The sequence below is a fragment of the Tiliqua scincoides genome, chromosome 3 (assembly GCF_035046505.1).
Source record: "Tiliqua scincoides isolate rTilSci1 chromosome 3, rTilSci1.hap2, whole genome shotgun sequence".
Classification (NCBI taxonomy): Eukaryota; Metazoa; Chordata; class Lepidosauria; order Squamata; family Scincidae; genus Tiliqua; species Tiliqua scincoides.
Window position 1 is genome coordinate 3645118 of NC_089823.1, and position 16157 is coordinate 3661274.

Here is a 16157-nt window from a genome sequence, read left to right on the forward strand (position 1 = left end):
TCAATATTTTCCCTTGTCACCAGACATTCCAGTTCTCCCACCTTTGCTCGTAGACTTTGGGCATTCGCATAAAAGCATTTATACACGGAATGCCCCAGGATGGGCTGCTTATTCGCTCCTTTGTCCCCGCATCCTCTCATTGTGCCAAACCGTCTATCACATCCCATCACCCTACCTTTCCCAATTTCTTCTCCTACCCTGCCTTTGTCTTGTTGTTCTCTAACCTCCCCATCCTCATCCCATAGGGATGAGGAGTCCCGAACCGGATGCCCCTCGGCTCCTGTCGGCCTTCCCCCAGGGATCAGTTTAAAAGCTGCTCTGCCACCTTTTTAATGTTATGCGCCAGCAGTCTGGTTCCATTCTGGTTCAAATGGAGCCCGTCCCTCTTGTACAGGCCCCGCTTGTCCCAAAATGTTCCCCAGTGCCTAACGAATCTAAACCCCTCCTCCCTACACCACCGTCTCATCCACGCATTGAGACCCCTGATCTCCGCCTGCCTAGCTGGCCCTGCGCGTGGAACAGGTAGCACTTCAGAGAACGCTACCTTTGAGGTCCTGGCTTTCAGCTTCCTGCCTAAAAGCCTAAATTTGGCCTCCAGGACCTCCCAGCTACACTTGCCCACGTCGTTGGTGCCGACATGCACCACAGCCGCTACCTCTCCCCCAGCACTGTCTACTAGCCTGTCTAGACGAGAAGTGATGTCCGCAACCTTCGCACCAGGCAGGCAAGTCACCATGCGGTCCTCACATCCGTTGCAAACCCCCCTCTCTATGTTTCTAATAATCGAATCCCCCACTACAAGAAGCCCCCGACCCCCCTCCCGCCGAGGAGTATCCCGAGTGCGCTCGGATACGGGCCCATCCCCTGGAGTAGGGATCCCCCCTAGGGGATTGTTTCCCTCCTCTCCAGGATGACGTCCTCCAGTCCCGAGACTTCCCACCCGGGCAGCCGAGGAGCTGCACGCCTGAGGTTGGGACGAAGCCTGATCGTCCCCGGAAGTCTCCCCATGGTCCTCCTATGGCTGCCTGCACTTCTCCAGGTCGGCCACCAATGCTTCAAGGGAGCGGACGCGTTCCCTGAGAGCCTGGAGCTCCTTGCACCGAGGACACGCCCATGACTTATGCCCCAGAGGCATATAATCATACATGTGGCACTCGATGCAGAACACTGGATAGCCCCCACCCTGCTGCTGGCTGTCTGACTGCATAGCTTTTTTGTTGTTGTTGTTGTTGTTTTATTTAGGGGTCCTTTTAAAAACCGTACACTGGATAGCAGCCCTCTTCTCAAGAGAAGAGGAAGGGCAGTGTCTGGGGCCCTGGCCTCCTCGCCCTGCTGCTGAACTCGCCCAGATGCTAAACTCTTGTGCCTTACCTGGCACTTGGTTCCTAGAGGCCACACATGTCTGCAGAGAGCCTCACGCCTGCCTAGCTTTATACTCCTGGCTGGCTCCTCCCCCCTCCTTCCTTCCTGATTGAAAGGGGGCTGGCCTTCCCAGGTGAGTTTACAAAAGCTCAGGAAGGCAAATGGCTGCTGATGGGCGTGACCTACTCTGCAGGCTCCTGAATGGACTGCTTGGATTAGCCTAATGGGGCTCTTAATGGGTTGGGAATTGGCCCTTCCTAGGTCCTTTCCCTCCTAGTTCTGTTCTCTTAGGCTGGACTGTTTTTGTAACCTCAAGCTAGTTTTTATTTGGGTTTGTTTAATTATTTATTGCTCTCTAGATCCTGTGTCCCAATTTACTGACCTGTTTAGGTTATGTTCTAACTTAGATTAGGTTTAACCTGGGTTAAGTATAGGTTTAATTTAAACAAGTAGAAAAACTTGCTTTCCACTTTATCCTCCTCCCTTCCTTCGATTAAGTGCTACCTTAGGTGCAGCTAACTTTCAACTTTGATTTAAATGCCTGACCCTTGGGCTCTTACTCACGAGTAGGACTCTGCTCTTGCTCACGAGTAGCCCTATGTACCTCCCTTAGGTGCTAACTTTCAATTTTGATTTAAGGTTGCTTTAAAGGTAAGATTAAGGTTAGAAGACAGGGAGTTAGAAAGACAAAGCATTAGAATGAGTACACTTACCTCCTCCTCCTGCTCCTCCTCCTCTCCTTCTACAAAACTCAGAGGTCTCCTTGCCTTCTCCTCGCCCAGATGCTAAACTCTTGTGCCTTACCTGGCACTTAGTTCCCGAGGCACTTGGTTCCCAGAGGCCACACGCGTCTGCAGAGTCTTCTGGTGGGTCCTGACAGATTCTCATTCTAAAAAATGGGTCCCTGTGCTAACTGTGTGAGAACCACTGATCTAGACAATTTTTTAAAAGGCAACAACTCAGAAGCAGCAACTGCTCAGCTGCTAAAGGCAGATAGAGAAAAGAAAGTCTTGTGTTTTCTCTGGCCTCTGCCATACAGTCTTTTCAAACACATCTCCTGAGGGAGGGCATTTCAAAGTACTGGGGTTGCAGTGGACAAGGCCCTGTTGTCTTTTGAATAATCAGGGCCCAGACCCAGATTTAAAGCTTTAGAAGTCAAACCCAGCTCTCTCCGCATTCTGTTCAGGTCATCATCTTTTGCTTTGGTCTGCCCGTTTCAGTCCTTTGGGGCTTTACTGTGGCAAACTAACTTGGGTGTGAATTAACATGTATGTTTTGTTTTTTGCTTTCCCTGCAGAAGTTGAGCGAGTGATAGGATTTGCATCTGTGGATCTCTCCCCCCTGCTGTCTGGATTCCAGTTAGTCTGTGGCTGGTACAATGTAACAGACTTCAGTGGACAGTGTCAGGGGCAGATCAAAGTGGCCATTTCCCCACTTGAAAGTATAGCTCATCTCAAAAAAGAAAGACAGTCAAGAACCCCAGGATCATCGGTATGTACATCACGCAGTTTCTCCGTAGGGTTGCTGACTGTTGTGCTGATTATGATGAGTCCGTATTGGATGCATAGAACTAATGGACTATGGCTGTTAGGAACTCCTGGACTCTTACTCAGTTCTCTAGCACTGACTGGATGTGAGCTTTGGCCAGATATTATGGATATATCAAACTGCCTTATACTAAACAGCTTTGCCAGGCCTGCATTTGGAACTGGCCATTTAGTTTCAGTTCTTTGTTGTCTTGTCTCAAGATTTCTTGCAGTGTCCCTCTTCTTGTCTCGCAGATCCCAGCAACAAGCCCTTTTGCATTCCAGATGAGGGACTTATATGCTGCATTTCCTGCATTTTCCACAAGAGGCACCAAAGACCTTTTAAATTCCCCATTGAAAGGCACTGATGCCACTAAGCATGAGAGGTAAAAACAAAAAAATCAAGATGGGTGGCTTTCCAATAGTTGAGGGGCAGGGAGAGGGTTGCCAAATAATTGGGTAATTGTTCATTTTTTTCTAATGGAGATACACATCTGTCAAGGGTGTCAAGCCCTATTATGGGGCTTGTGCATTTCTTTGCAAAGCGTATGCCATTCTTGCTTCTGGGAAACTGGAATCCTTCCCCCTTCTATCCAGTGCCTTCATTGCTGTGGTGTGGAGTGTGACTGTGCTACACTAGTATTATGGTCACCTCCTGGAGCAGCACCTGTGCCTACATTCCAGCCACAGACATTCCTGCCAGTAGGTGATGAGGGAATCCTCCTTGTTTCAGCCTTGTAGTTAAGAGGCTTGAAACAAGCACAGATAACTGCATAAGAGAGAAGCCAGCTTGTGATGAAAGGATGCCAAAGGTGCCACTTCATTGTTCTTGCCCAAACCAGCCAGACATGCCAGGAAATTCTTCCCCTTGAGGGTTTTCAGATTCTGCTGGTGCTAGCAAGATTCTCTATCTCTTGCTCCAAACTCTGCCTGTGCAGTTCAGGCCAATGCTTAGGGGCTCTCTGAAAGCTCTGAGTTGTATGTGAGTTGGATAGGAAGAAAGGTGTTATGGAAAGGTCTTCACTTCCAAAACGTAGAGAGCTGTTGTTTTGGCAAAACAGCATTTCTGGTACCATGTTCTAAAGGGGTTATTTCACAAGCTGGACAGGAGGAACTACTAGAAGAAGACAAAAGTCTTATAAAGAAGGGCTTAAGGATGTGCATGTGCTTAGCGTGCTCTAAACAGATGTCCATATGCTTTCAGAGTAAACCTCTGAGTAAATGTCAGTTATTTTGAGTACAGAACCAGAGGGTGCTAGTTTTTCCGAGTAAAATAATGTGGAGTACAAGATTGTGATTTTGTTGTTTGTGACATTGGAGTCTTCAAGATTGTGGAGAAAGGCATAATGGGGCCTTAAGCAAGAGTGAAGGAAGGGAAAGGTCGGGGCCCAAGAATAGTTAAGTCTAGTTTTGTTAGCAGAACTGGATCCTTGGAGTCCTCGATGATTCGTCATGAAGAGCATGTGCAAAACATCCGTAGATTCCATGAGTCGCTGCAGCAAGCAGAAGGGAACATGCACCAAGCCAGAAGCCTGGATTTGCTGTCCCACGCCTCACACTCTGCTCTTCTCAGAGCTCTCAGGTAAAGCCATTGTGCAAACTTCAGAAAAAGAAAGCGCTCTCTCTTGGTGTAATTTGGATTCTTTCATCTACTTCTGAAGCTTTCCAAATGAGAGGAGCCATGTTACAAAAAGGGCAGATGTACCAACCCAGCAATTATTCCCAGCTCCAACTCTTAATACTATTACTGTACTGGATCTGTTTGGGCTGCCCACACTGCCAACAGATGCTCTGTTGTTGCTTCATATGCTTCTGTGATAATTTCTGATTATATAAATGATTCTGGGGGCTTAGCCTAGTTGAGTCCTGGATAGAATGAGGCCCTGAGGACAGTTCAAGAAAGGTTTTGCTGAAGTCGGAGGTCTTGGGAAAGAGAGTTTATTATGAAGGGGGTTTACATTGGCTTCTCCGTTACTGTACAAAAGACTGCAGTGTGATAGAGATGTACTTTGTATTCAGTTTCTCTTCTCTTCTAGAAAAAACCTGAGCGAGCTGGATGAGATTCAGATGTACTTCAGTCAAAAGCTAAACAGATCTTTCCCTGACTTGGGTGCTGTAAATAGAGATAAGGATGAGCTTGGTGCCAGTCACCACAGACTTGCATTCCGGATGGTAGATTCCGAAGGGCATCATCTGTTGGAGAAGTCCAATCATCTGGTTTCTCAAGTCAGCATCCTGATTAATGGTGAGGCATGAGCTGGGAATGGTGGGGAGTCAGCCAGTGTTTTTTAAAGTGGGTTGATGAAGGGCTTGACTTGACAGTGAGAGAGCTGACAGCTTGACAGAAGCGTGACAGAATCTTTACGGAAGGGCTGGGAGAAGGGGGCACAGGGGAGAATATCAGCATATGAACTTGTGCAGGGTGGAGCTCTCCTGGGGCACAACAAAGAAATGTGGGAGAACAAACTGCACAGCTGACTGCCATGCAGGAGAAGATGAATAAAGTCAATTTCCACAAGATAGAGAACTGGGAGGATGGAAAGCACGGGTCAGCTGCACTTCCCGTCATCATTCATCCCAGTCTCTGCTGCTTATTATAAAATTCAACGTTGCCCCAAGAAGGGAAGACAGAGCAGAGGAATGGGGTGGGCAGCTGGCAAAACATCAACTGTCATTTGCTCTCACCATCTTGATCTAGACAGTGTTTCTCTCTGTTACTCTGCCTTTTTAGTTCTTCTCCCTGCTCCCCTTATCCATCTTGTGGGTATGTGTGTTTCATCTGGCCCTGGTAAGCCCTGCTTCCCAGTGATGGTCCCAGGCAGTCACACAGGCCCCGGTGCGAGTGGTTGGACAAGACAGAAATGTTTTAAATGAATAAATGTGTATTACTCTTAAATCTCAGGACTCTTTCCATAGGGGAGCAGGGCTTAGATCATGTGCTTTGTGTGCAGAAGTTCCCAGGTTCAGTCCCTGAAAGCATCACCAAGTAGGGCTGGGAATGATCCTAGTATAACAGTACTAAACCTGAGGGACCCAGGCACTAGTCAGCTTCCTATGTAATGACTCAAATTGTTTTCCTTCCTCAGATCTACAGAACAGTGTAGTGAAAAATGCAGAAGACTCTTCTGGTGCTCAGGGGAATCATGGCCAGTGTTCAGGTGCAAATGTTGCCCCTTGTGGTGTTCTGGACCAAAAAAATGGAGTTGATAGGACTCAGATTCTCAGGGACCACCCAAGGAATGAACCCTCAAGTGCCTGGGTAGAGGAGGAGGAGGAGGAGGAAGTGCCTTTACTGCCTCTTGGAGAGCCGCCCTGTGGAAGAGGCACACTGTATGAATTCCTCAATCACGCCAGCTCCCAGAATGACCCTCCCTTATCTGTACACTGTAACCAGAGGGGAGAAGATGCTGGTCACGTCTCCTACAGTGAGGAAGAGTATGAAGAGGATGTCATAGAACCGCGAACACTAAATGAAATCACAACTGTGACGGACAAAACCAGTCCCTGGTCCAGCCTGGTCTCCGAATCAGAGCAGGATCTTGACCAAGAGGCAATAATCATAAGGAATGCTGAACAGCTTCCAGGAGCTGCTGAACACGTCATGAACTTGGGGAGCTCAAGAAGCAGCCCTTTGTCCAGTGAAATCCAGGATGGACCTCAGAGCTTGCCCAGCACTGTTAGATCCAGCAATAGTCCCTTTGGAGAAGGAGAGAGTGATGAGCGTGTCGGGAGAAAAGTCCTTGACGATGAGAGTGAAGAGCTGCTCCAGCCCGCCTCTGTCTCCGTTGCAAATCAAGAAGGTGGCAGACCCACAGAAACACAAAAGGCAGATCATAGAGGAGCACAAGGAATGCAGGACAGAGGGGCTAGCGGGGAACTATTTCCTTTGAATGATGGAGAGTTTGCAATGTCCAAGGCTGCTGCTGCAGAGGTGGAGGAACGAACTGGGGGTTTGCATGGTGAGGAAGGAAATACGAATGAAGAAAGTCCCCAGTGTTGCTCCCGGTTGTCGGACACTGAACAGTACACTGAAAGCTGTGCTGCTGGGAGTCTTGAAAGCCCACTTGAAGTGTCAGATAAGCCTCTGAAGGCCAGTGTAGTCCTGTATCCTTTTTCATTGAGTTCACCAAGCAAATGCTGTAGTAGTCACTTGCACTGTTCAGTAACACTTCCATTCACTTGAAACCAGCTTGCTGTGACCAGTAGGAGCAGAAAGATCCTCTCCAACTTGGTGTTGTAGTAGTGTGATACATTGTCCACTAGCACCATTTTTGAAAGGAAGATGGCTGTCTTAGTGGCTACTAGCCACTGTAATTAGATGTGCAGCCTCCATTCAGGCTCAGCATATTGGTGGTCATATCAATAAAAAACATGACAAGCTGGTGGCATGACAGGCCAGCAGCTATTAGGAAAGATGCCACCCTCCAAGCAAGAAAGTAGAGACAGGGCTGTTCCCAGGAAAATGGGCTAGTTCATCTCACGTTTTTAAGCTCTGGCCAACTTTTCAGTGTGTTCTTGCAAATGCTATCTTTATTATCAGTTGGAAAAAATTGTCGGTTTATGGGTGGCACTGCACATATCAATTTCTGCAAAGGGTGCCTCCATGTTCTTGGGCAGAGGCATTGTATAACTCAAGGCAATCCCACCATATGTCTATTTTAAGGCTCTGTGAAGAAGAACCATGACACAGAGCCATGTGTTCACTATTTTATTAAGTATTTGCAGGTAATAAAGTCGCATGCAGCCAAATGAATGCTGGGTACGAGTGGATCAAGAATGTTTGATCCCATCAAGGACAGGGCCCCAATACCCTTGAAATTTCCTCACTATTATATAGTCCACCGTTGAGGCCAGGTGTCATGAACCTGTCTTCACACAGATCCAGCATGGTGTATGAACTTTTATTGTTGTGTTGATTCTCTGTAAGAGGGAGGGGTATTCATCACTGATGGGTAGTCCCTCCTGCTGTAAGAGGCAGTGCTGAAATGGATTTGGGGGAGGGCTTCCCAGTCCTTGGTTTCAGCTCTGCCTTGCACAGAGCAGGTCGTGTGGAAGCTGAGCCCTAGCCAGCTCAACAGTCTCCCCTGGAATTCTTCAGCATTTTCGCCTTCCCTCTTGCCTCGACCGCTCCTCTCCCTTCTTGCAGCATGGTGTACAGACTTCTGTTGTGTTGATTCTCCAAAAAACATGACAAGATGGTGGTTGTTTTTTTTTTTTAATTGTATGAAGTTCTGTATACAGAAGTATGCAATTCTCCTATACTTACTCAGTGGCAGACTATTTAATTTACATGCAGAAGGTCCAGGGTTCAGCTTCCAACACTTCTAGTTAAATCAGTTGCAGGTAGCAGGGATAGGGAAGAGTCCATGCCTGGGTTCCTGGACAGCTCTTAGATTGACTAGATGGAGCAATGGCTCCATAGACCAAATTCACCCTTCATTTTAGGGGTCACCATGCAGACTCCCGCTTTGAGAATAACTGAATAATCTGCTCATATCCTGTGCAGGGAAACAGCAAAATTCCCTAGCAGAGCCTGACTAGAAGTAGCCAAGACTAGAGCAGTCAATCGGAGAGAAAACCAGGGCTAATGTTCACCGTTAGGTGAGTGCTTTGGGCTCACACAAGCTTTTAATCATTTTGTTGATGTTTTTGCCATCTCATTCTAGCTATTCTCTCACAGCACACAATTTGGGGATTTCTGGTGTAGATAGTAGTAGATCAGTAGGTGGCATATTGGTCTGGCTTGGAATAAGGCAGCCCCTTCAACCTGGCATAGTTAAATAGCCCTGCAGAACTCTAGAAGGAGAAGGAAAAGAGCAAGCCTACCTGCTAGCACAAACACATTTTGCACTTGGTATATGCAGAGTAGCTTCCTCATGCCAATATGGTGAATTCTACAGCTGCATAACCTCGAATGCTTATTGGTAGTGCTTGGAAAGGACATTGGTTCTGCATAACAACTGCATATCCCACAGTCCACTACCCAGCAAGAATAACAAGCTGCTCCAGTGTCTCTTCCTTAGCTCAGCCCTTCAGATCTGATCCTGTTGTTGTCCCCAACTTTTTCCTTCCCGTGCAACATCTGGAAGCTTCTATGAGGCTGCTCAGTGTTTCTCCTTCCCTGTTGGCAACTTCGAGCAAAGTAAGTATAGCAGGATCTTGCACTTTCTTGCCTGGATGAGTCACAGTCTTTCCTTCTAGCAAAAATGTAGATTGGATGAGTATCCTGCTTTCTTTCTATAATTAATGAGCACTCCTTTTGAGTAGATCAATCTGCCAAGGAAAAGATGACCTCCAAGGTAAGTACAGCCTGAGCCATTAGAGGCCTTACTGGCAGCCTGTGCACAGTTCTGCCATCACACCCCACAAACTTAACTTGGAGGTTTGGGCATGGGATTCCGATGTAGGATGCAGCACATGCCCTGCAGGCATGGCTGTATCAGTGCTGGAAAGTTAGATAGGAGTAGGCCCTGAATGGGTTCCAGAGTACTTTATACCATTGCAAGTTCCAACTGTTATCACAGTGGTCCCGTCTCAGATGTAGGAAGGCGTGAATGACTTTCAAGATTGGATCTAGGAGTGTGGGTCAGGGATTAATGAATGTACTGGGGAAAGGAGCTTCTAACAATTCATACCTTGCTCTTGAACTTTTGGATGTTGGTAGGAGATGTAGGCTTAACAAAGGGATAAACCAAGATGGCCAAGTTTACAGGTGGCACCAAGCTATTCAGGGTGGTAAAAACCAAAGCAGATTGTGGAGAGCTCTAAAAGGACCTCCCCAGACTCGATGAATGAGCAACCAAATGGCAAATGTGGTTCAGTGTAAGTATATGTAAAGTGTTGCACACTGGGACAAAAAAATCCCAACTTCATGTATATGCTAATGGGATCAGAGCTCTGGGTGACAAACCTGGAGAGAGATCTTGGGGTTGTGGTGGATAGCTGAACGAAACATGACCCCTAGCATGGAATGTGTCTTTTTCGCAGCTGCTGCATTCTAGGTTCATTAGATGGGGATCGCGAGTAAGACTGCTCTCATTATAATACCCCTGTACAGATCTGTAATACGGCCCCATTTGGAATACTGGGTACAGTTCTAGGCACCACACCTGAAGAAGAGTATTGTAGTGCTGGGAAAGGTGCCAAAGAGAGCAACCAAAATGATCAGAGGGCTGGAGCGCCATCCTTACAAAATACTAATAAAGAACTACCCCATCCCTCATGGCCTTTCTGCGAGGTCTCAACATTTGTGTTTCGCCTGGTGTTGGAGTGATGCTTGTTGTCTGACCTCTTGTGTCTTTGTCTCTGGAATGATGCTGTGGTCTAAATAGTTACGTGCACCTCCCCTCCATGGTTTTATTGTTCTTATTTATGATTTTATTTATTGCTTTACATATTGTACATTTTAGTGTGTAAGCCGCCTTGGGCATTTGCTTCGGCATGGAAAAGGAGGGATATAAATCTTTTAAATAAGTAAATAATAATTGGGCTGTTTGGCACTTTTAGCTTGGGGGGAAAAAGTGATATAAGGGGACGCATGGCTGAGATTTGTATATTTATGTGGAGAGAGGCAGGATTTCTTCCTCTCAATCCTAGAATGACACTGATTAAGACAGACAGTAGGAGAGAGATAAGACACTTCATACAGCTGTTAATTAGTTTGTGGAAGTGGTTGCCACAAGATGTACTGGTGACCACTGGGTTGGATGGCTTCAGTGGTTGGAGAGAAGTATTCTTTCTCTGCTCCACATGGGCTTCCCAGAGGTAGCTGGTTAGGGTACTGTGAGAAACAGGATGCTGGATGGACCTCTGATCTGATCCTGCTGGACTTTTCTTATGTAATGAGATTATAGCAGAAAACTTCAAGTAAGGTGGACAGGTGGGCTGTTTGGGGAACTCTGGAAGCAAGCTGTATTCATAAGTAATACATCAAAAGCCATTGGTTGTGAATGTATAAGTGCATGAAGGTGCTTATTTCCAGTGTGTGCGTTTTGAAATGGGGTGTGGGTTTCTTCAAAAGAATTTTCTTTAAAGCGTCAGCAGTTGGTTTTTTTATAGTCTGTCTCTGAAAGTTGTTTACAACTGCACCCATAAATTCTGTGACCTGGTATAGGTTTCTCTGGACAAGTACTTCTTGTTCTGGTGGTCAAACCTATTGGCTATCCCTTCCAGTAAACGCAAATGGAATGAGTTAATTTCCCATATCTTTGACCGACTATTTCTGAAGAACATTTCAAAAGAAGAGGCATCTTGTCTGGCTGAAGCCCCAGATACAGAACCTAATGAGCAGGATCTAGTATTAAATGAGGCAGCCACAGAATATTCTTTACCAGGGTTTCTAGATTTTCATATGTTTGGGGACCAATGTCAAGAACTGAGGCTGTGTTGGTCCAAAAGGAAAGGAAAAGGGCTTAGGAGTTCAGTATGTGGAATCATGGAATAGTTCCAGCTTGGAACAATTTCAGTTCATTCTGCCTGTGATATGATTAAATTCAGACCTTCCAGGGAAGGAGAAGCATTGTGTAAGGGTTTCAGTAAGGGTTTTTGAAGATACTGCATCCATATCCCTTCCTTAGCACAGGTTCATCTGTTTGCACCCAGGTCTGCAACAGCAGAAAGGAAAGCACTGCAATCTTGCAAGGGACCTACCAGTCCTAACTGAAACCTGAACTCGGCACCCTTCCAGTGTCCCCTGGGAGCAGAAAATCTTTGCACTTCTATTCTTTTTCCCATAAAAAATGTCCATAATTGTCATAAAGTCACTAGTAATAAAATGAATGGATATGATACTAGTCAAATTGTTTAGCAGCTCAAATTAGCGATTAAGGGCACAGCCCAAGCTCACCATTGGGCTGATGCAAGTTCCTTGCGCTGGCCCAGGAGGGTCGCAAGCGTGCTGTAAAGCATGTTTGCACCTCCTCTAGAGTCGGCTGGGCCGGCACATGCTAGCCCACAGAGGCTGAATCAAGCCTCTGTGTTGGCTCAGGCAGGCAGGCTTGAGTCAGCCGACACAAGGGTTTGGGGTGGGCGAGGAGGAGGTGGGGGACATTCCGGGACGAGGGGAGGGCAGGGGAACAGGAGGCAGGGCTGGGACCCGGCAGGTATGCTGGATCCTAGCCCCTGTTCCCGAGCAACACAGAGCCGTTCCAAGCCGCTCCACTCTCATCAGGCTTATGCCACCTCTGGAGGTGGTGCAAGTCTGAGGAAACCCATTAGGCCTGCAGTGGCTTACCTGGGGGTAAGGGGAAGAGTTTTTCCTTACCTCCAGCCGAGCCACTTTGGGCCCCTGTCTTGCACTGGATACAGCGCGCACTTCCTGGCCTACCTGTTCCACCACAAGATAGGATTGCACTGTAAGATTTTTTTCAGGAGATGATTCCCTAGCATGCTGTGTGTGTGTGTGTGTGTGTGTGTGTAAATGGGGGTTAATGTAAAACCAAAAGAACACATAATTCAAGCATGTAAAATTGGATTCTAATCAATTGGGGCACTAGAAAATTTTCTGATTCAGAAGTAAAAAAAATCCCTACTCCACCTTGGGAGACCTCCAGAAACCCAAGGGCTGGACCCTTCAGCTCATTGGGCACGTTCCTTACACTAATCCAGAGCACAACTCAACTATAAAAAGAATAGTTGCAACCTGCTGCTATGACCACCCCACCTGCCAGAGATTAGCCATCATTGTGCTACAACATAGGGCTTGTCTCAGGGGAATGAAAGCTGCTCTGTTGAGGTTAATTCCTTTCCTACGAGCCCTGTCTGTCTCATTCAATCTCTTGGTCCTCTTAGCAGCCTGATCCTTAAGAAGTGACTGCCTCAGGCACAAGCAAAGCTGTTTACTATCTCTGATGCTTAGAAAATCCTGAGTTCACCTCCCAGTAATCTCAGGACAGGGCTTCGATTTCCAGGCCTGGGAAGTGCAGCCTCCTGTTTCTTACTTTTCTCTCCTCTTCTGGAGAGCAGGACTATGTTATTGTGTGCTTTTTAAAAATAATACATTTCAGTTTTACAAATCCTTCACAGAAACACACAAAACAGTTGCAATTTCAAACATGTACTGAATACAACTCATCAAAAGTAAGGAGATAGTAAAGATAGTTGGGTGGGAAAGCTTTGCTTGACCCAAGAGAAGAGGAACTGAATCTAGTTCTACATAGCATAAGTTAAAAGTTCTCTGACCCCTTCTGCAGGCTGCCAGCTCATTGGTCGCAAAGGAGCATACGCCAACAATCTATTATAAGACAGTTCTGGGGAGAGGGGTGCATAGCCCAATAGCATGTGCTTCTCTCTAATGGTCAGTGATGGTTCCAGTACCAAGCTCATGATAATCAAGCTCTTGCTCCAAAAGGGTGTGACAACAGGCCACTCCACATCAGATGTGTAAACTTAATGCATAATTTTGACTATTAACGGGCAAAACAAGGAATCTAGAAGTGTGCTTTAGAAAAGGAGAACCTGCAGCTCTCCATTCTAGCTTTTTTGTGTGTGTTTTCTAGATCACTCATGGTGGCTATAAATAGCTGAAGCATGTGATTAGTGCAAATCGCTATTAGAGCTGTTTTATTTTAAAAATTGTTGAAATACAGTAGTCTTAATACTAGTTAAGTTTAAAGCCATAGCATGAATAGTTTTTGTACATAAGAACAAAAGTATAATGTCCATAATAAAAGGCCATTTTGAATTTTAAACATCACAATTTCCTGTCCTCCTGCTACAACTTGAACCCTTGATCAGAGCGAGCCTGAGTTCAAATTCAACCTCAGTCACTAACCAGGATCCCTTGGCCTCAGTTCCCCATTTGTAAAAAGCATATATTATTGATCCATCCAAAGAAGCCAAGCACAGAGATCTGTATTGCAAAGTACAGGTTGAGCCTCATTAATCACATGGGTTCCTTTCCCAGAACTCAGTGGGTGGCAAAAGCACTAAAGCAAATCCATTTAGCTCCCTTGCTCCATGATTTAAAAACAGCCTGGCTGACCTTTGTGATGTAAGATAAGACTCCTTAAGAAGACAATCCATCAATCAGTCCTCCTCCAAGCACTTAGAAAGGTGCTTCACTCAGCCCCTCCCTTCACCGATGCAAAGTGATCACCTTTCTTTCACTTGCTCAGGGGGAAGGGAGGGGTCGCCTGGAGAAAGGAGGATTGATGGATTGTCAGCCAGCTGCCCCCTCTCTCTCTCATTAAGGAGGCTATTGTTAAAGTACTGTTCAGTTTTTTAAGCTGATTTTAAAGTGATTTATTTTTCCCCTTCTCCAGGGATCAGCACATTCCTTCTCATTTGCAGTGGCCATTCGTGTTGAGTCAAATCCATGTATAACAAGGCTGGACCTGTACTTTGTACAGTACAAATGTGTACATTATTGTGGTTAATAGATGATACAATATGAGAACATTTGCTACTTGCTTATACTGAGTTAGAACTTGAGTCCATCTAGTCCAGGACTGTATTTTCTGACTGGCTGCAGCTCTCCAGGGCCTTGGGCAGAGATACCTTGCTGTCTGCAGTGCTTTTACTGGGGTTGAACTGGGACCCCTGCACACAAGAAGTCCCTAATCTGACTTTTGTAGATTGCGTATGATTGCCTTGGCCATCACTACAAATGGCAATCATAACGCAGATGGAGTTGTGGCAATAGAGCCCAGACTGTAAAATCAGATGTGCCTGGACTCTTCCATGGGCTCATCAGTTAAATCTCATTTTGCTTGAGTTGACAGACTCATCCATGCAATCTCTGTGTTCAGGGATGAGGTTGCAGTTCAGTTGCAGAGCATCTTTTCTGCATGCAACACATTCCTGCTTCAGAGCCCAATCCTATCCAATTTACCAGTGCTGGTGAAGCAGTGCCATCGGGGCATGCACTGCATCCTGTGGTGGGGAAGCAGTCACAGAGGTCTCCTCAAGGTATGGGAACAGTTGTTCCCTTACCTCAGGGCAGCACTGTGGCTGCACAGGTGTTGAAAAGTTCAATAGGATTGGGTCCTCAGTCTCTACCAACATCTCCAGGTAGGGCTTGGAAAGACTCCTCTCTGCCTGAGACCCTGGAGGGACACTGGCAGTCTGAGTAGACAGTGCTGTGCTAGATGGACCAATGGTCTGATTAGACGGCTTCCCCTATTCCTTTGGTCCATTTTCACATTTTAATCTCACTTTGATAAAAGTAGAGTCTTGCATGTGAAAGCTCATGCCTCATTAAGCTCTTAAGATGCCCTGTTTCTGATAGGGGAAACTAGCACAGCTGTTGTTTTTGAATGTCTCAAGGTCAAGAAACTTTCACTGTAAAGTGGTGACTAATTTACTCCAGAGTAGTCAGTAGAACTGCTATGGATTACAGTCTCAGAATGGTAGACAGCTGCCCAAGCTGGGAGGGTCAGCCAGTTTACATATCTTTAAATGACCCAGAAATACAAGGCAACGTTCTTATAATGTAGAACAGTGTTTTTCAAACTGTTGGTCAGGACCCACTAGGTGGGTCGTGAGCCAATTTCAGGTGGGTCCCCGTTCATTTCAATATTTTATTTTTAATATATTAGACTTGATGCTACCTTGGGATGTGACTGCGTTTAGGGAAATGTTACAAGTCTGTACATAGTAGCTTGTTAAAAGAACATTCTTTTAACAATGATAGTAAATGGGGCTTACTCCTGGGTAAGCATGGGTAGGTTTGCAGCCTAGGATTGTTCAAAATTTTCCTGCTTGATGATGTCACTTCTGGTCATGACCTCACTTCTGGTGGGTCCTGACAGATTCTCATTCTAAAATGTAGGTCCCGGTGCTAATTTGTGAGAACCACTGATGTAGAACAATCTGGATTCATTCAGCTCAGCTTAATTCATAGGCCTGCTGTTGAAATGTGAAATACCCTAAACCATTCTCAGGCATGTTAACTTGAAAACTAGGAGAGAACTTAGAAGCAGAGAAGATGATAGGAAAAGCCTGAGTGAGCATTTCTTACACTGTGTGTCCTGCGTCACTTGCTGACTAAAGCTGTCCATGGGTCAGAAATACAAGCAGGGAGCTGGCTCCAGCTGGTTTCATTTTCCATAGCTTTGGTGTTTCAGCTGTTGCAATTACACTTGTTTGTTTGAAGATGACATGGAGAGCGAATGAGCTACCAACATAATTTCCTCTTGGCAAACTTGAGAGCTGTGCCCAAGTAAATTACCTTGAAGCAGAGTATTAAAGTGTATAGAATACATGAAAAAATAGTTTAAATCTCATTTATTCTATGCTTGAGATCATTAGAAAAGGTATTGAGAACAAAAC

At 46.0% G+C, this 16157-nt stretch overlaps 1 protein-coding gene across 1 annotated transcript in view; it reads left to right on the forward strand.

The window, feature by feature from the left end:
- Positions 1-16157, forward strand: part of C2CD3 (C2 domain containing 3 centriole elongation regulator) — a 69919-nt gene that overhangs the window by 47393 nt on the left and 6369 nt on the right. Inside the window, exons 27-32 of the mRNA XM_066621885.1 lie at positions 2660-2853; positions 3144-3274; positions 4309-4470; positions 4925-5133; positions 5975-6992; positions 8925-9030. Of these exons, the coding sequence (XP_066477982.1) occupies positions 2660-2853; positions 3144-3274; positions 4309-4470; positions 4925-5133; positions 5975-6992; positions 8925-9030 (1820 nt within the window). The remainder of the gene's footprint in view (positions 1-2659; positions 2854-3143; positions 3275-4308; positions 4471-4924; positions 5134-5974; positions 6993-8924; positions 9031-16157) is intronic.